The sequence below is a fragment of the Trematomus bernacchii genome, unplaced genomic scaffold (assembly GCF_902827165.1).
Source record: "Trematomus bernacchii unplaced genomic scaffold, fTreBer1.1, whole genome shotgun sequence".
NCBI classification, from domain to species: Eukaryota; Metazoa; Chordata; class Actinopteri; order Perciformes; family Nototheniidae; genus Trematomus; species Trematomus bernacchii.
The window spans coordinates 1,229,568-1,250,229 of NW_022987342.1; the positions used below are offsets into that span (position 1 = coordinate 1,229,568).

Genomic DNA, 20,662 nt, shown 5'->3' on the forward strand with positions numbered 1-20,662 from the left:
AGAGCGATATTTTTATTACAAAAGGTTGCACAAGTATTGTTGCACAACTATTATTTGATGTTAATTAACAAAGTTATTGACAAATAAACAAAGACCTTACCTAGGGGCTGCCATACTACATGTTCTTTTACACAGTCCATAGTACACCAACAGTGTAAACACTGTAAAACCTCCATGCAGTAATACTATCGGAATAATAATCAAATGAATTTGTATATGTTGGCAAGAATCTTCTATCTTTACAAGAAGTAAATTCTTGTAAAGACAGCTTTTTTTTTTTGCCATAATAGTCTGGAATAATAACAGTAACAAACTCACATTATAAAGGCAATTCAAACACCAGAGACACTCTACTGGTTAAAATGTATAAACAATTGTAAAAACAACTCTATATAAAACTTGAGAAAAACATTAGCATTCAAATTAAAAGCAGTTTAGAAAATGTTCGTTATTATATGTGATTTGAACATGGACAGATCGGTGCAGTCTCAGATGTGTTCATATTTTTATTTGTTTATTTGTAATTGTTTATTGTCATGAGATTGTTGGCCAGTAGGAGTGACAGAAATAAAGAGAGACAGGGTGAAGGAAGAATCCTCAACAACCATCAATGTTATATCACTATTTTCACTGTTAATGAGGGAAATAGAGGGATTTATTTGACATTTGTGTTTTCGGCAACTTTTAGCTCCAACAACACAACGTCTCCTTTTCTGATCAACGGATATAGAACTAGCAACCTCATAGTCAGCTTGCTTGTCTAACCTTTCTGACCTCTACCTATATGTACTCTGTTACATATAGCATGTGTACTCATCATGAGATATATTTTTTCTCTCCTCAGGGTGGTCGTTTCCGTGGTCTGACCATGGGCTTCCCTCCTCTCCCCGTGCGCTCCTCAGCAAGACGCTCCTTTGGACGCTCCAAACGTCACAGCTTAGCCCGCTCACTGGATGACCTAGAGGTAGGACACACACACACACACACACACACACACACACACACACACACACACACACACACACACACACACACACACACACACAGCACTTCCATCTGCCAACACAGAGTGGAGTGTTACAGGCAGTGCTCAAGCTCAATCTGTCCATTGTGTGATTGTCACATTTCAGCCATACCTGCTGCATCCACCTCTAATAATAGCAGCCCATGCGCATCATACATCCTCACATGACACGTCAAGCCCTCTTCTCACATATTATCACCATGACAACATACACAGTCGTGGACAGAGACAGTGTAGAGAAAGAGATATATTAGCACGCTGGTGTTTATGGAGTTGGACTGCAGTGCAGCTTTGCTAGCAGGGGATTTCTCAACATTAGCAATGGTTACTATTTAATGTGTGCAGCCATATGTTTAGGGGTCGAAGTATTCTGCTGACTGGGGGGCAATATGGCTACTCTGTTGCTCAAATGTTACTTAAGCTCTCCTTTTAGCTGCGAGAGATTATCTGCTATCCAGTCATTTGAGAGCCATGAGTTTAGCCATAACAATATGCCTATTTAGTACAACATTTTATAAAAGAGAACGTCTGCTACGGCTGCTGTAGTACTCAGGCATGAGTGATACAATAGCCTGCTGTCATGGCTACCACCAAATGTGCACAAGGTGATGTTCATCTTAGTTGTGTTAAAATTATTGTATATGGAGTTGCAGTTCGAGCTACTATTTTTACAGCTTTTTAACTGATATACCATATATATATATTATGTTTTTTTTGGGTTGTCTCTTTTTTTTTGGGTTATATAGGTTTTTGTGCATGTTAATGTTCTACAACGGCTTAAATAAAAAAAAGAAATCGGTCCCACACACTCCCCCCCCCTGCCTAAAACGACTCGATTGGACTCCTTTGTTTACTCCCGTAACACTTAAGCTTTTATTGGCTAGCACTCCAACACATTGTACGTCATAGGCTAAGGGGCGGGACATCTCTAAGGGGTTGACCAATCACAACAGAGCCAGCCAGCTAACCAATCAGAGCAGACTAGGCTCTGGTTTCAGAGGGTGAAAAGAGTTGCTGCAACACAGGCTGTATGAGCAAAATAAAGAGCTTTTCTCCATTAAAGCATGTAGACATGTCACAGTAGAGGCACTACATACAAATATGAACCTGAAAATGAGCATGATTTAGCCCCTTTATCTTAAAGGGACTGAACTAGCTACAGGATAATACTGTACAATCAAGTTAAACAAAAGTGGAACATTCCGGGTGTTGTTCTTACTATGGCCTGCATGTAATGGCGCATTTCCACTACAGCGCGGAGCTCGCTTTAAGCGTGCCGTGCCGTGCCCGGCCTGTTTTTGGTTGCGTTTCCACTTGGCGTAGTTCCGGCTAGCGGGTACTATTTCACAGTTTTTCTGGCCCCATAAAATCGAGGTTCTTTCCGGGCCAACAACCAGGCTGAGTCAGGCTGAGTATGCTAAACTAGAGAGAGAATCGCTGACAAGGGGGCTACAACTACAACAAGATGACCATATTTGACCGTGATTTAATTGTAATACACGTTTCAAAATGATGCCGAAGTAACAACATACTGATACCGGTTAGTAAAAACCATGAATTAATGCTTTGACAAGTCTGCAGACAGACGGCAGGCGAAAAACCTTTTAAAATGTGTGTTGTCTAAATGGAGATCGGCTAAGCTAACACAGTATATGCTCCGACCGTCCACACTCACAACAACGGCCTACAGACATAAATAAACCAGCGACTGTACTCGCCATGACACAGACAGTCTGTGGTTTGTACTTGTTTAACTTTTGTCTAGTTTCTGAACATATATGAGGAGCTGTGAGCTCTGAGTGCTAACAGCTAACGGCTGATGTTGTTTTTCTGTGGTTCTCATTGAAGATGACGTCACGGCTCCGCCTACACTGCGTTACTATAGTTACTGCCCCAGCTACTAAACTGTAATGGAAACGTAGCATAAAGTGAGCCAGTCCTAACAAGGCCTAACGAGGCCTAGCCATACCGAGCGAGGCCGAGCGAGGCCCTGTAGTGGAAATGCGCCATAAGTGTGTGAATTTGTGTGAGTATGTGGGCACAAGTCATAACTGCTGTTTTGGTTTTTAGATAGTGATCAGTAGAAAGCTAAATGTTTCCGCCGTTTAGTGGCCACTGAGGCACCATGGGACCAGATAAGCCCATCCCACACTGTCGCTTCAGTCAAAGTTCTTTTTTGAAAATGTACATATTTAGAATGTTTTACTTCATTGGACAGCACAGAAGCGATAGACAGGATGTATGAGGAGAAAGGGGAGCCAGACTCAGAATTACATGCTACAAAAATCTTTGTCTGGATCCTGGAGATCTTAATTAGACCTAAAGCTGTTTCTTATTAGAAAATAAATCCTCTGATATAACTTAATTCCTCAAAGGGAAAATCAATTTGCACATCGCCTGGTGCCTCCAATTAACTTCCCTGCCAACAAATTCCAATGGAGACACGGTTATCCATTCCTAATATTTCTGGAAAGGGCTCACACTGGGCTGTGCTAATGTCGTAATAGTTTATTGTCAGTCCAAATGTTAACGAGGCACTTAACTCCACCCTAACCAACATATTACACAACTGATCTTACAACTATATACATTTTTATCATGACAGCAACAATTACACAACTAAATGTATCATCAGGTGGTGAGATCGGAAGCCCCAGTGCATCTGAAGATATTTGAATTGGGGGGTGGTTCTTTCTCTGTGCCAGTGGCAGAACGTCCAATGGCAGGGTTCCTCTCTGCTTTTCTCCTCACCACCACCACCACCACCCCAACCCTCCCCCCCTCTATTCTACCTTTTCTTCCGGTCGTTAGGCCTTTTTCTCTTGCTGCTTATGCGGTAATGTCCACAAACAGAGAGGGCTTTGTGTTGTGAGAGGGGGGAGGGTGAGATTGGTGTGTGTGTGTGTGTTCGTTTGGTGATGGTGATGGTGGTGGGGGGGGGGTAATGGGGTTTGAAGTGTTAGCCTGCACTTCTAATGAGCTCTGATGAGCAACTAGCTGACATTCCCCTCGTTAGCGAGGCCTCAACACAAAAGCACCGGGCATACACACACACACACATTGACGCACATATACAGGAAAAGCCATGCACGTATACACACAAGAAAATTGCAAGTCGGTAACACACAAACACATCAATGTACATGAGCATGATTACACTGTAATTGCACACACACAGTTCTCAGCCATCTTGTCCGCTGTGCCAGTGAAGCTTCTCCTGCAGCGTTCTCCTGTAGCTGAAGTGTGTGTGCATGTGTCTGCTCAGTACACACTTGATGTTTTATGTGGCTTTCTTTTGTCATATGTTCAAGTACAAACGAGAGATCTTGGTTCTGTTAGTGTGATGTTTTTATCTTGGAGACATAGTTTAGGGCTTGTTTAGGGTGAGACTATAAACTATTTCCCTGCCTGTTCATTCTATTCTATTTTCTGTATATCTGTGAATGTCTGCCAGAGCTTGAGGCTTGCAGCTTGTCTTGTGATGTCTTATTGTAGAGCTTAACCAATTTGTACTCACACGCACACGCACACGCACACAAACAAACAAACAAACAAACAGACAATGTCTTATGACATGGGGTAAGACGTCAGGCTGTAAGTCTCCTCCAGCTGTGTGTGATTGGATTTCAGCTGTTCCATATTTCTGCCAAATCGTTTGTGGACATCATAAATGCATATTGGCCACGACACATAATTGAAAAAAAAATTGTTTGAAACTTTGTTTGAAAATATGAATGTTTAAAACCACAAAAAGCTTAAAAAATGTGTCAAAAAGAAACACACCCTCGCATTCAGCTCACTTATTTTCACGCCGATCAATAGAGTGATGCAATGATGATGTTTTTTTGTGGGCCAACCCGGAAGTTAGCGTTACAAGTGGTCGTTCGCAATGGGATTTTCCATTGTATAATTGAATTGACATGTTTTGTTCAGCAGGATAATCTCTACATAAAACCCTAATTTTATGATTTTTTAAAGCGTCAATGCAATCGGCAACGTAACATGGCTGCGCATCACAACCGCTAAGCTAAAGTCGGCTAATGTTCACTTAGAAGCTTCGGACATTTACAAGTGGGATTAGTTTTTACACATTTGATGTTGTAGAACAAACTGCGAAAATATTCAACATAAATGAACCACTGCCCTTATTTCAGACATCTAACCAAAAGCACGTTCGAAAAACAGAAGACTTCCAGATCAGAAGTGTCAGAATAATTTCCGGTTTCAGCACGCATTCCTGCACCACCTGATCCTCACCTGTTGCTGAAGGGTTGAGGTCTGAATATCAAGGTTATGTGTCACACCTGCATAAGCTGTTTACCAAATGAGGCTGACAAATGAAAGCAGGCAGAGCTAAATCAGTCAGAGGTTGAATGCACACATATAAGTGGCAAACAATGCCCTCAATAGGCTGATTGCAAGGCAGATGCTCCCGCTTCCTCCATGAGCTGAAACAATGATAGTCGGAGGAAGATGACATTTCTCTTTCTGTGGAGCTCGAGTGTTTTTGGGAGAAACAATTCCAAAGGACATTCTCTGAGCAGGCGGTGTTCTCTTTATGTTTTCTGCCCGCACAGGCAATTGCTGCTTTCTAACAAAGTAATAAGGGTTGACTGTAGCCACTTATGGGCTGTAAACACGTAATAAGTGATCCAAGTAGCACACAGGTTAGGTTAGGTTAGGTTAGGTTAGATTAGATTAGGTTAGGTTAGGTTAGGTTAGGTTAGGTTAGGTTAGGTTAGGTTAGGTTAGGCGAGGAATCACTGCTTGAATTCTACTCAATGCTGATGCCTGCATCATTTATATACAAGAAGACTGGAAGTAATGACGGAAATGAGAACAATTGCACTTTATTTTGCTGTTAAGACATGATCGATCACATTTTTACCATGTTTATATAATTACGATTTAGGAATTGATTGTATCAAAACCCATTTTTATACTATAAATGGCTGAGATTTTATCAACAAGTAAAACTGTGTATCCACGACACATGTTATTTACCAACAAATGAGACACCTACTAGTGATGATGGTATAAAGACTCACATCCTACACTTAAGTAAAAGTATAAATACTCCAGTACTGTACTGCATCATATCATAGTAGCGTATCATGTGTTTTATATGTACAAAGCAACAAGTAAGTATAAGTGTAAAAGACATAGTGAAGTAAAAATATATAACATTTGCCTCAAAAATGTAGTGGAGTAGAAGTATATGGAGCATGACATTAAAATACAGTAAAAGTAAATACAAGTGAAGTGAAAGTATGTCTAAAAGGTATACTATAATCCACACCATATTTACATGATCATGTGTCTGTGTGTGCTTGTTTTTGTGTTTTTATGTTTGAATGCTTTTTTATTTCCCCCTAATATTGTCTTCTCCTGTGAACACCGAGACAGATGCATCTTGTTTGGTGGGAACTCTCACGCACAAACACGCATCATAGGCCGAACCTTAAGACATCTGACTGTGCTCTGAACTCAAGACGCTTGCAATATTTTAACTTTTGTAGGAACATTTTGGGAATTATGAAACTACCAACAAACAAATAGCAAGTTGCATTCATAATTCACATTATCTCTGGGGTGCTCATTTTGACGAGTAAAAAACATTCTTAAAACAAAATGAACTGAAAGTACTGCGAGTAGTGTCTTTTAGGACAACCAAAAGCCGAACAAGAAAGGAGTCTTACAAGTTACAATCTTTCATGCGCTGAAAACACATTGTGAAAAGACGAAAACACACTTTTTTTTTAATGCTAACAGGGCCATGAACACGCATTGCTACGCCTCTATCCTGAGTGACAGGACGCTGTCAATCACAATGTAGACCCGCCCTTAAGCATACCCTTCCTTAGCATCAATTTCTCTCTTAATGGTAATAGTATGAAGATCATGCTTTAGTGAGGATGACTTGAAACTGAATCAACTGAAGCCATGAACGTAATAAATCATGTGAGAAGAAACATCATTTTCTCATCGACGTCTACACATTTAAACTTTGGAGTTGCAACATACTGGACATGAGGAAGAATGCAAGTGTAAGGCACTTCTGAATTGGCTTCACTTTTCAGAAATTGAGGTTGCCTAAAGAGTCCCCCTTGTGAACAAAACAGAAACATATTTTACGAAACGTTACTATCCTGTCTGATGTGTTTTTTACAACAAAGCCTATATCAATGTAAAAACATAGAGCTGGGACTTTCCTCTATAGAGCTGTTCTGCATTAGGTGAAATATAGACATGAATGAACTTTGTCTGTAGTTATCCACAGCTTCTAAATGTGTGTGTTTAAACAGGATATCTCTTAAGATTACCTTACAACACTTTGAAGCTGTTTGAAAGTGACATTCTGATGAGTCTTATTGAGGCAAACATTGTTTTTCTGCGGCTTGACATTGAAGGTGGTTGCCTCCTGAGCCGAGGGGTGTGTGTGTCAGTGTGAGTATTCCTGCTGTGTGTCAAGGCATGTTGAGGAATGCAACAACTTCTTGGTTCAGTTGAACACAGCCTAATGATCGCTTAAGATATCAATCCTGGCTGTCAACTCCCTGTTTTTCTCAACATATCTCTATCTGTTTTCTTCTAATTCTACAGGAGAAATCATTGCTCCTGTGCGGACATTTTTCCATGTTTTGCCTCTTCCCCCCCCCCCCCCTTCTCCAGCCATCATGAATGTCAGTTTACTCTGCGTGCTCCAGACATGCATGGGGCATACTAAGCAGATGACAGAAGAGCACTGAGGGTAACACATTCAGCTCAGCACAGTTTTATGTGTGGGTGTGTGTTCCTTAATGGCAAAGGGTTCTCCCTCTGCAGCCGCATTTGTTTGAGTGTGTGTGTGTGTGTGTGTGTGTATGCGGGTGTCTCTCAGCCCACAGCAGTGTGGGTGGAATAGAAATGATACGAGGGTGGGTGGAAAGAAAAGCAGAGAAAGAGGAGGGGGGAGAGCAGAGAGGCAGGGTGAGGGAGAAGATAGAGAGGGAGGAGGAGGAGGGGGTATGACAGGGAGAGAAAGCGAGAGGGAATCTGGCGACATTCTGTAGCGGCTTGGACATTTGAAAGCCATCAAGCTTTGCCGCTTCGTCGCTCTGCGCGCACACACACAAACACACACACACGCACGCACACACACACACACACACGCACGCACGCACACACACACACACACACACACACACACACACACACACACACACACACACACACACACACACACATTCAACAGCTGATGACAATGTGGGCTGGAGGAAGCTCTCACATGCAGCGCTGAGGATTACTTGTCTCTTTCTTCATGGAGCAGAAAACTTTGAGCGTCGATTCTGAATCCGCCGCTGATCCAGTGAGTACACGAGCTGTCACTGCACGTGTGTGTGTGGGAATGTACGTGCGTGTGTTTGCTCTTCCTATATCTGATGCAACCTTTTTTTTCACAGTGGTAGCTCCCTTTCTTCTGTCACATATAGCATGCAGTCCGTGTTACACAGGCGTGACCGTGGATAGCTGGAGGAAATGATAGTGATTGAAAAACAAATTAAAATGGATTTGTCTTGTCGACTTGAGTTTAAATCCCTATAAAACTCTTTATTAACCTCCTTTAACTTTTTAAATGTCAGTGTTTCTCGTGGAATTGTCAGTATATATTAATTAACCAATCAGCCAGTAAGTTTCTATTTAGGTTGAAAATAAAATGATGTTCCAAAAGTTTAGTTGCAAGGCCCTATCTCTGGAATGACAGCTCATGTGACCTGTGCAGACCAATCAGCAGGAGCTTTAAGGCTCAGTTGAGTTAAAGGGAAACCTGTTGACTCTTGGTTCAGTCCATTGGATCAGTTTAACTGTAGAAAGTTTTTTTTTTTGTTCGATATGTCTTGAGTATTATTTCGATAATGGGCTAAATGGATCTCCTATTGAGATATCCCCATGCCAGGTAGTTAGTTTAAAGGTGGCATGATATTGCAATATTTTGCGTGGCAATATTGTATCGATGCACCGAAGCCTGTTATGATATACATCCTCAATATTGCAAATACAAGTTGTTACCAAACCTCTTGGTGAAAATGTATTTTTCAGTCAACTTGATGGTGATACGATTGTTGTACTGCTCAGGTCAGCGAGATTGGCAGGAAGTTGGTCCAAACAAAGATGGAGATATCTCAGAAAGTCATAAGAAATTTGCCGAAAGCGTTATCTTATTATAAACAGATGATTGCACAATTATAACCTCAGTTTAAAACAGGTAATTCATTGCAATGAAGTGCAACACCTGTAATAACAATAGTCGCATGTTTAAAATCGCAATAATACATCGTTGGGCCTCTTGTTTTTCTCACCCCTAGTTCAACTGAATGCATGGTAAGATTAATGTAAACATCTGACATCTGACTTTGAATAAATTATATTATATATAGTGGTGTATTCAATAAGCTCATTGTATCCAAAATATTGTATTTATTTACTGTAATCTGAAGTTGTATGAATGTGTATGTGTGTGTGTGTGTGTGTGTGTGTGTGTGTGTGTGTGTGTGTGTGTGTGTGTGTGTGACGTGCAATGTCAATGGGGGTTTTAACACACTGGAAATCAGCACAGGACAGCATTTCACTAAACACAGCAGTGAGAAAAGAGCAGCCTGTGAGCCCTCTGACCCAATACACACACACACACACACACACACACACACACACACACACACACACACACACACACACATACATGAACAAAACTCATACACATACAGAAAGAGTGAAGAAGAGCACTATCAGATGTCTAAAGATAAGAACGTTGGTGCACATTTCTTCTCCTGTGTGTGTGTGTGTACTCTCACTGTGTGTGGTTTGTGTGTGTTCCTCGTGATATCCCCTGGGAGCAGAGTGTGTTGGGGAGGGAAAATCAGATGATGAGACGGAATCAGCGCTGTTCCTGTACATGAAACACCTCAGGAGGCCAGGAGTCACAGCAGTCGCTGCTCCAATTTGCAAATAAACACAAGTGCTTCTTTTTATCTTCGTAAAGTACCAGACGGGTGCAGTTTACCACATCAGCACAATCAAACGGCATCATGTGATGAGTCAGCCTGCGTATTAAATTGACTTGCAGACAAGTGTTGACAAAATATAGGAGAAAAATGGATAACCAACTTGAGGCTGTATTTGTCGTAGCAGTTTATAAAACATCCTGTCTTTCTGTGTTCCTCTTCACTGCTGCAGTTTTGCTGGTCGCCATGATATTTCTTTCAAGATTTTGCATCTTTCTTCTTTGCATAATTTTGCAGATATTGGGTGAATCACCTCTTTTATAAGATTGAATGTTAAGTAGCAGGTTTTGTCATGTCTAAGGGAGATTTACAGTCACCAGTTATGAGACCACACACACAAGGAAACCATAAAAGCATTGCTTTACACTCCAAAAGGAACTCTTTGGAGGAACTTAAATAATACATAGACAGTATTTCCACAGTATTACATAACATTCTTTAAGCTATTTTTTTCATCTGATTACATTTTTTGGGATGGATCAGCTTCATTTGTTGTTTTTCTCTTATTATTTATGTTAATTTTGTAGTTTTTCAAAATGTAGTTTTACTGTAGTATTAACTAATAGTGTATCAAGCCTAGATACAGAACATTTGTAAAACATAATCATATTTATTTGTGTGCTCAGCCCGATTAGCAATTGATGCTAACAAACAGTATGACAAGGCTAATCAGCTAACTCATTGGTTGGCATTGAAGAGCAGTGCTGTAGCAGCAAAAAGGTCTGAAGTAACCATCAGTGTTTTCCTGCTCAGCTCTATGCACTGCCCCCCCTCCATGATGGCAGCAGAGGGCAGTGTTGAGTTTTCTTTGGTAATGTTTCTGTGCAAAGCAGAGGTACTGTATAGCGAAACTGGGAAATGATGAACCTTACAGAAAGAATATGGTTATTTAAAAAATATATATTGTTTGTTTGAGAAATCGCACAATAACATAACAAATAATATAAAAGGCTTAGTGCATGAGGTGCAAAAATATTGATGGATGGATGTGCAAAAGTTTTATACCGGAGTTGTCACCGATTTGATTTCTGGATAAAGCCAGAAAGAGTGCGTTCTTTTTTCTATTTACACACTTTTCTTAGAATTTTACAGAAATGTACTATATCACAGTAAAGCATTGTTTAAAACTGCAAACTAATTACCTATCTATCGTGTCCTCATGTTCCAAAGACTTACAAATAGCAGTCACAAGTTAGAAAATAAACAACAAGGACATGGCAGTTTGGCAAATTAGACTGCAGCCTCATATGACGCAATAAACTATAGCTCAATTGTTAATAAAGCAAACACTTGTCTCCTTAACCATGCATGATTCAGCTATATACATATATGGTTTTGCTTTAAGTGTGTTACAGTGAAGCTTTTAACATGTGTCCTGCACATGTATGTGAGTTTTATGAGTGTCATTTTGTCATCTGATATCAGCAGTGGAGAACATTTCCTTTTTATGTTGACTTACCCCAGACATACAAACAGAGCTGCCTGGCTAGACCACAAGAATTAGGTTAAAGAAAAATATCTTCTCATCTCTCATCTCTTTTCTTCTTTCTTTGTTTATTCCTTTTCTCATAATGTGGATTTAGCCAACTGAAACCTCGTCACATCCCTCGTATCCTGCATGTACTTTCCTCTTTCCCTCAGCTGACAGATTTCATTTGGACTGAACTTGAGCAGTTACTCATAGTTCTTCCTGTCCTGTCAAAGATGTGTGAAACACTAGTAACCTGTTCTAAAATTAAGCACCCAAGGTAACGGATGGGAGAAAAATGTATTCATGGTCTAATCAATTCCCCTCAAATTGTACTCTTCTAAATAACATAGGTAATGCTACTCATGGACAGTAATCCTACAAACCAATTCAAAGCTTGGTCAAGCAGTATTTTGGGAATTGGTGAAAAAACACAAAATAACTAGTGTGGTTTTGCGTACAATTTATTTACAATAAACACAGGCAGCTCGAACTTTATCTTTGTTACAGGCAGCATTTTAATTCCTTGTATAACTTCAACTTGTTATCTGAAAGTCACTGAATATTGAGAAAAACAAAATCTGTTCCTCAAATAAAAGTGTTTATTTGTGCCAGTTAAGCCTGAATAAATGTTAACTTTCCTGGGCGAACAGAGCCTTGCGGTGAAAACAGTCCATTTTATGGTTACCTACTGACATAGTGCTGTCGTCTGATTGGTTGCAAGTCGTAAGGTCAGCTGTAAACGAGGTTAAAATAATTTGAACTATGACCAGATCGGTCAGCGACAATTTTGAGCTGTGTGCGAAGCCGAGGGTAGCGATTCCGCCTAGTCGGGCTTACCGCTCTTTGACACAAAACAACGGTAACGTCAGTGCAGAGCTTTACCCTATAACTTCTATGGACTGAAACCAAAACAGATTTAGAATCGGGAACGATTTGAAATCGATTGGTCAAAGTATCGCCATCACATTTGAAATGAGGATTCACACCCCTAACCAAGGTTTTCTGTATTTTAGGCGGTATTTAACGAAAGTAGCGGAACCGGTCAAACTTGAAAGCGTTTAATTAACGCTCCATTAGATTCCTTTTCCCATGTATGAAGCTCTGGGAATCAAGGGCTTTCACAATGCCTCCAGCTTCAGTTTGTGTGTGTGTGTGCTATGATACAAAAGCGTTGGAAATCAAGGTTAACTTCAACAACACTATAGCGCTTGTACTGCAGTGAATAATTTTGTTTTGGGACCACTGGTCTTTTAGTGGCACTCTTTTCATCAGACAAACTGTAGTGGGCATAGCTCTTCAAATGTGCTGCTTTTCTTAAGTTTCTTGGGTGCAGCTGAGCCTTTTGATGTTTTTATTCTTCTGGGTGGTGCCACATTCTATCAGCCAAGCGTCCAAAAGAAACAAGGCAGATTTCAATAACTACACTGTATTACATTAAATAGAATAACATTTAAATGTACTACAGCCACAGAATCTTGAATACACCCAGTACTGAGAATAAAGACGAGTTAAAACACTCAACAGAGGTATGTGGTTTGCAAGAAAGACACAATTGTAGGTTATAAAAATATCATATGCATTATATCCACACACAGTTACCACTTGCTATTCCTTTCTTAACCAGGTGAAACAGACACACTCACACATTTGTACTCTTGCTGTACAGTACACAGCCGTGAGTCATCACAGATGGAGACAGTGACATCAAACAGAGTGTGGAGGTAAAGGAGTCGTTGTAACAGGAACTCTTTCTTTGCCAAAACAGGAAATTAGGGGGCAGCTAGGTCTAAGGCTACATTTCATACTAATTCAATTGCAGCCTTTGTTGTGTGTGCATGTGAGAGTGTGTGTGTGTCGCTGCTCTGACCTGTGAAGTGCCTTTGTTCCCTTAAGGTGACCTTTTGACAAACCTGCAGGCATTTCATTTAAATAATGAAATGCCTCAGGCCCATTACAGAACACGCCATGTTAATACATTGAGCAAAATACATTGTAAAATACATGGTTCAGTTGAACTGAAAAAACAGTTTGTATCATACTGTAAATCTGTGATTTGAACAGGGACGAGTAGAAGGAGGGCGGAGAGGTAAAGGCTGTGCTGCAGCGTGATTGGCAGGTCGGCTTTTGTTCCCTCCCCTTTTGCTGCGTGATGGGGGCGTGTCACTATGGAAACCGAGCCGAGTATGCATGCATGTGTGTGTGTGTGTCTGCTAGAGAATGGAACTTCCTAGTCAGTCTGTCAGTTAGGTGTGTGGAGGAGTGTGTGAGAAAGACAGAAAGGAATAGATGATGTAGTAAGAAGTGCAGTATATCTACTTAATGCAACTTGAGCAGGCTAATTCTTCAGGTGTGTGTGACAGGCGGGCTGTGGCATGGCTCCATCCGACTCAGATGTCTGCACCACTTTCCTGTTTTAGAAAGCTCCCAAAGAAGCTCTGTCGGTTACCTGTCTGTTCTCACGAGTGTGTGATATGTAGATTTAGAAAGTGTCCTCCTGTGTGAGAGGAGAGCAGGATGAGCCTGAGGAAGAGGCTCTCCTTCAAGCGAGTCTGGAACTTCAATACAGTGAGTAGCACACACACATACACACTTACTGTACACATGGTCTGCATAGGGAGGGTTTTTTTAAACAGGAGAAAGTGAATGAAAGACTCACATTTATTTATGTCCATAGAAGAAAACTGTATTGCTGCCAAACTGCCATGAGGAGAAAAAAAAAATCAGCTGCACTTTCTCAACTTTAGTTTTTTGCTTCAGCAATTTAGATGGCAAAAATAAGAGAAAGAGAAAAGGAGGGCTATAACATCATTCAGTGTAAGTGTCACTGCATAGCAGTGTTGTTCTGCTCACTACAAGTGAGAAGGACAGGGACAGATGGGGGAAAGAGGTTACCTACAGCAAAGAACACAGGGAGAGTAACCATTACCTTCAGAGGAAGATGGGAAAAGAAAAATGGAGAAGACAAAATAAAGGGAAAGGACAGAGACTCCAGGGAAAAGAACAAAAGTTAAAAAGGCTGGTGTTTTAAGAAAGAAGGGACGTGATGGTGGCTGCGGGCTGGGAAAGTGTGTGTAAAGGTAAAGTGAGACAGAAAGACTAACAGTAGACGGCTGTGGGCTGTTTCCCTTCCTCTCAAAGCCAGATGTGTTTCTGGCCAGAGCGGGGTAGATAGAGAGGAAGAGAGAGGAAGGTAAAGACAGGGCCACAGATTGAGACTAATGGAGGCAAATCATTGATTATTTTTTCTTCTTGCCTTGACTCAAAGGGCTTATCTTTTGTGTCTTTTTGTGAAAGAAAGGGAGAAACAATCAGCTGTAATACAAAGGAAAGGTGAATAATTTCATGTGAATTTAATTTCACTTAATTCAGTGTGTGGACTGTGAGCGGTGTTCAGACACTTGATCAGATTGCATTGTGTGAGCGTCCTGCACCTTCTTCTGTTTGCATGCGATGAAGGCACGGGGCCAAGTAAAACAGACTTTTATCACCGGCCCAGCCTCTGAGTCACATCTCCTCCTGTGTGGCTCTTTTGTAGGAAAACAAACATGATCTGCATTCCTTCCTTTCATAGAGAGTGGATATTGATTCCTGAATGCGATGAAGGGCTTTCATCACGGAATTCCAGAGACGCTCAGAGAGGATTTCACTTTGGAATATAACAAGATAAAATGGACATGTATGAGGGGACGTTGAGATGGTGAATACATTGGGTTCCATTGACTCAGAATGTGCCTTTGGTTTGTTTATTCAATGATTTAGTCAGTTGTGATTTGAAAATCTGCAAATCTGACTTTTTTTATCCAAGGGGCATCATCACCAGTGGTGGCCAGTAACCAAACACATTTACTCAAATAATGTGCTTAAGTACAATGTTGAGGTACTTGTACTTGACTCGAATATATAAATGACCTGCTACTTTATATATATTTTCCACTTCAATTAAGAGGCAAACATACTGTGCTACAGGTTTCTTATAACATAGGTAAAGATTTTGATTAATAATACAAAATATAACCTACTAATTTGTCATGTTTTATTATCGTTTACGAAACGTTTTTGTTCCGTTAGTGAAATAAAAAATAAATCCCGCAGTACATGTAGTCCTCCTTTAACAGCTGCATCAGTATGGTTAGGAATACATTAATGCATCAATAGCTATAATACAAATACAAAATATATATTATTCTATAATGGGGCATTATGAACAGAAAGTACCGTTATTTTTTATACGTCGACTATATTTTTACACTTTTTTGGTATACTTAAGTATAGTTGTGAGTTCTTTTAACGGCCTATTTCCACACTTTGGTAAGTTTACATTATTAGAAGTTTTAAGTACTTCATCCACCTTTGTTTGTCACCATGAACACACCTGCAGAGCCTCATTTGACTTTTGGATCATTAACCTAATCCTCTTGTTCACCCCATCCTTTCTAAATTACACTACGCTGAAGCTATAAGCTCTCTCATGGCTGCCGGTGCTGGCAGGGTGACTCTGGTCTCTCAATAGCAGCCACTATTCACCTCATATTCAAAAGTAAACAGGCAGGCACGCACACATCGAGACTGTTGGCGCACCAGCTTCCTCCTCAGCTGGAAGCGTGCGTGTTTGCGTGCAGTTGGGGGGGAAATCTGTGTTGTGAAGTCACCTTTTAAGGACAGCATGTGTGTGTCGGTTGTTCGGGTACAGGCATGGTCTCTCGTAGTAATGCCAGTGTTTACATGCACATGAGTAGACAGGAGATATGTTCAGTGTTCCTCCATATTACTCTCTCTTCAAGTCCTCTCATTCCTTACCAAAGGTTGCAGTTACAGCGGCAGTGTTGGAGCCAGGAGTAGGTGGTACAAACACTGTTGTCTTTGTGTGTGTATGTGTGTGTGTGTGAGGGCATACGTTCTCCCCGATAGACAGTTATTCCCCCTGTTTAGTATTACTGGCAGCTCTGTGTCTCATCTTATAAAACAGAACGTCTTTTTCCGGGAATCCTCATCCAACTAGACGCATGCACGCCGACAGGGAACCTTTTTCGGAAACTTGAGATTGTTTAAGGAGACTTTTACGGCTGTTAATGTTATGATAACATTGGGGATTAACGGCTGTAAATTGTACTCTGTGTTTTGCCGTAGTTTGAACCCCACGTCCAGGCTTCATAACAGATGATGTAAGCCACCCCTCTCCCGCTAGTCACAGCTAATAAAGCACATGGGACCTGCACACACACTGACCAACCACTCTCTGCACACCACACACAACTCACACACACAACTAACACAACATAAACAGGCCAGGCATGTGGGGCAACAAGGTGGCATTTCATGTGAAGGGAGCTGAAAGCAGGAGGATGTCGGTGTTTAAACCGACATGTTGTGACCTGCGGACAAAATAATCATGTTTTTACATAATCCAACGGGTTAGTTTAAAGCTACTGATCAACAGAGTTATAATTTCTAGGAAGGAAGAATAGCAGTGTGTGTTGTGAAGACATGTGATTCAGGCGTCTTATCTTTGTTGAAGTGGGTGTGAGAGTGTGTTCATTGTGTAACACTCCCACTGTATCACTGGTTAGAGCATGACATTTATCAGAATACAAGAATGTTCCAATCCATTTTTTCATGGTATTCTTTATTTTTTATGAATTACAAGGTTCAAGGAAAATCCAGATGTGCCAGAATGTACTGACATACTGTCAGGAGAATCTCAACACTGATTGCTTTCACGAAAAAAAGAATCAATAGAAATGTCAACTCACGCAACACTTGTGCCAATTCGAGTCACATATCGACTAAGCATGTAATCGTGCTAAACTAGCTATTACAATTAGCTTACTTTTTTGTTTAAGCAACCGAAGAACAGAAGTTGAAGTTGAAAACGCCCCAAATTTAGAAAATATTTGTAAAAATAGCGCAAAATGGTTTTAAATCGACTTGTTGGTACATTGATAAAAGTGCAAATGATGATGTCACAACCACTGCAACGGACTCCTCATTTCACCGCGCTGAGCTGATGTAAGCTTGCTCACATTAAGAAAAAGGGATAACACAAATATCATATTTCCTATGACTTTTCTATCACCATTTATGCTGCCCTTCTTTATGTCAGCTTTTTATCGTTCTTCTTCTGCAATGGTATAATAGTTCATCGGGTGGACAATAGGCGAGACTTATGCTTATCTCAAGGAAGCCACTCCTAAAAATCCCATGGATAGGTCCAAACATTTATTAGAATTTCTCTGTGAATTTTAGTTGTACATTTGAAATTCATTTTCGAAAAGCCTTCCTTCATACTGCTTAAATGGCAAGCAAATACTGTTTCTTTGACATGTTAACTGATGAGAAAAAACATTGCCTACAGCTCTGTTTTAAATACAAGAAATGTATAACCACATGCACATTCTGAGGTTTTGCTTGGAAGCAAGTCCTCCGCGTATGTGGAAACCGTAATCAAGAGCTGCTGTGTCATTTTTTTTTCTGCTGATGGTTTCAGTGCATTAACTGTATAATATATGGGACATAAAAGCCCCATTATTATCTGTGAACAATCAGCATCAGCAGAAAACAACCACAGACATTATTGGGGCTTTGACATAGCGGTAAATCCCTCCTGCCAGTAATGTGTGCCAAGCTAATGTAGAGAAGATTGAAAGCAATGGAGGCTAAAAGCACTTTGTGACATATTGTAGGCCGGGGATGTTATGATTCTCTGTTATCAAGAATGACCCTTTCCAGATGCTCTGTAAAGAAGGGCTTTTGGGAGAGAACCTTGAGAAGGGAGAGTCTGGAAAACCCCAGTCCTTCCCTGTGGGCTGACAGGAATGACCAGGATCTGCCAGGAGAGGAGGGGGAACACCACTGGAATGACTGGGGAAAGGTTGAAAGAGAGAGGGAGTGAAGAAGGGAATAACCTGCGGGAAGAGTGGAAGGAGGAGATGTGGTAATGGATACAGAGGAAGAAAGAGTGGAGGGGAAAAGAAGAAACAAAAGGAGGGGGTTTGAAATGGGTTAGAGGTGCAGGGAGGAAAGGAGAGGAGAGGGGTATCAACGAGGGGCCAAACCACAGAGAACGTCTGGAAGTGATCACACCGGAGCTGAATTGAGTCGGGGGGTGAACACATATGCAGAAAAATCCACCCTACATACAAAGGACATCTCGAACAGATGTCGAGCACATGCATAATTGTGGGCTACACTCCATATAAAAACACATGTCTTAACACAAACATGAAACACTCACAGAATACACACTGTGGAAATGTGTGGGAGTGTGACCAGCGTAAGGATCAGGTAACTATACTTTCCACTTCTCATTTTCCTCACGTCCTGTGCGACCACAATCAACCACTATAAAGTCACATCAAATCTCCTTTCACACGCCAGTGCCAACCTCTGCTCCTCCAAGGACAGTCGGAAATAGCTAATCCCAGAGATTACGCTGGCACTGCCATCTGGCCGGGGCAGGTGGATCAAGTGAGGGAATGACCAAGATGCACATTAACCAACCAGCACATATGCTATAGGAGCAGTCGCTCTCTCTCACTATCATTAGCTTCCATTCGTTTTTTACTGTGCAATGAATCTAAAGCAGGATTTATGGTGGGAAATCTGAGAGTGCACTTTGGTTACCTGCGATCTGCAATTAAATCTGCATATTTATAATTTTCAGTGTGTTAGCTCTATAAGAGGCGGCTTCCAGGCCACAAGGTTCAGTTTCTGTCCCTTACAGTATGAAATATACAGAGTACTGTTTAGCTGAGGGAAACTGATTATCCAGGTTCTATTTTTATTTGTTGTAGTTAGCTTCAGTTTCAGTCATTTCACTTCTACAAGTAAAGATCTTGTCTATCAATAGGCTCCCTGTCGCAACTCTTCATGCATTTGTTCTTGAAGGAACTGCATTAGCAACGCAGTTAAGTACATACACATGCCTGGGGGGGATTGAGGCTAACGGAGTAATGCACCAATTGGAAGATTGTGTGTGTGTGTGTGTTGTGTTGTGTGTGTGTGTGTGTGTGTGTGTGTGTGTGTGTGTGTGTGTGTGTGTGTGTGATGTGTGTTGGTGTGTGTGTGTGTGTGTGTGGTGTGTGTGTGTGTGTGTGTGTGTGTGTGTGTGTGTGTGTGTGTGTGTGTGTAAAAAAGCAGTTTGTGTGGTTGGGAAACTAGAAAGGCGCTTTATACATCAATATTTTTCCAGCTCGCTAATGCTTTACTTATACACTGGGTGTAAACTGGGCGTCTTTCGTAATATACATTTAATATATCAGTTTACTGCAGAAATCTGATGTATATTCTCTAAGCGAAGTAAATGTGCTCTACTGGTTCCCCATGCACAGTGAGGGGATTTAGCAGCTGTGATACCTCTGTATGAGTCTGTGGGTGAAGGCAGGGTGTGAACTCACTTTCAGGAACACCTGTGCAAATGCTGTTCAGTGTGTAGTTGACATATAATGTACATTTACAGCAAAGTATGCTAAAACTCATTTTAAAGTGAAACTTCATTGCCAAAACTACTCATTCTGCGGCTACTTTGAACTCCATAACAAAACTGTTATTCTCCCATGCCTCAACAGTGAACGCATAGTCAAAGTGAGAACATTCTTGATTAATTAAAAGCAATTAGGGCCATGTTTAACAAAAGAAATACCATGTCAAAAAAGCTCACACAAGTTGTGCCATATCATCCAGGTCCATCAACTCTTCTTTCACAGCAGAAGCCTTGTGTCGAAAAAACGTTTTTTCGACACAAATTTAAGGTTAAACAGTGTGAGGAATATTGATATACAAACTAGCTTTTGGGGGGGTTCAGTATTTCTTAAAGTTAAAAACATGTCTAACTGATGACCCGGAGATAAATTCACAGAAATATGAGTCATCCAGGAACCTTCCATGTGTCGTGCTGAGTCATGATAAGGTCATTAAAATGCAAATGTGCCATAGAAAATACCCTCACAACAAGACATGCCCTCGTAGATACTCTATAACCTGCTTTCCATCAACGAGCCTGCCATTAGCACGATTAGCTGACGGGTTAACAGCATCAAAAGATTTACAGTGTGGCTCAGTGTGGATTATTTATACAGAGACCAACACTCTTTAATACTGCTCCCGCTTCCTCCAGCCTTTCTCTCTTTC

General features: G+C 40.9%; 1 protein-coding gene across 1 annotated transcript in view; it reads left to right on the forward strand.

Moving 5' to 3' along the window:
- Positions 1-20,662, forward strand: part of rgs12b (regulator of G protein signaling 12b) — a 48,990-nt gene that overhangs the window by 10,044 nt on the left and 18,284 nt on the right. Inside the window, 1 exon segment of the mRNA XM_034130530.1 lies at positions 845-964. Coding sequence (XP_033986421.1) covers positions 845-964 — 120 coding nt within the window.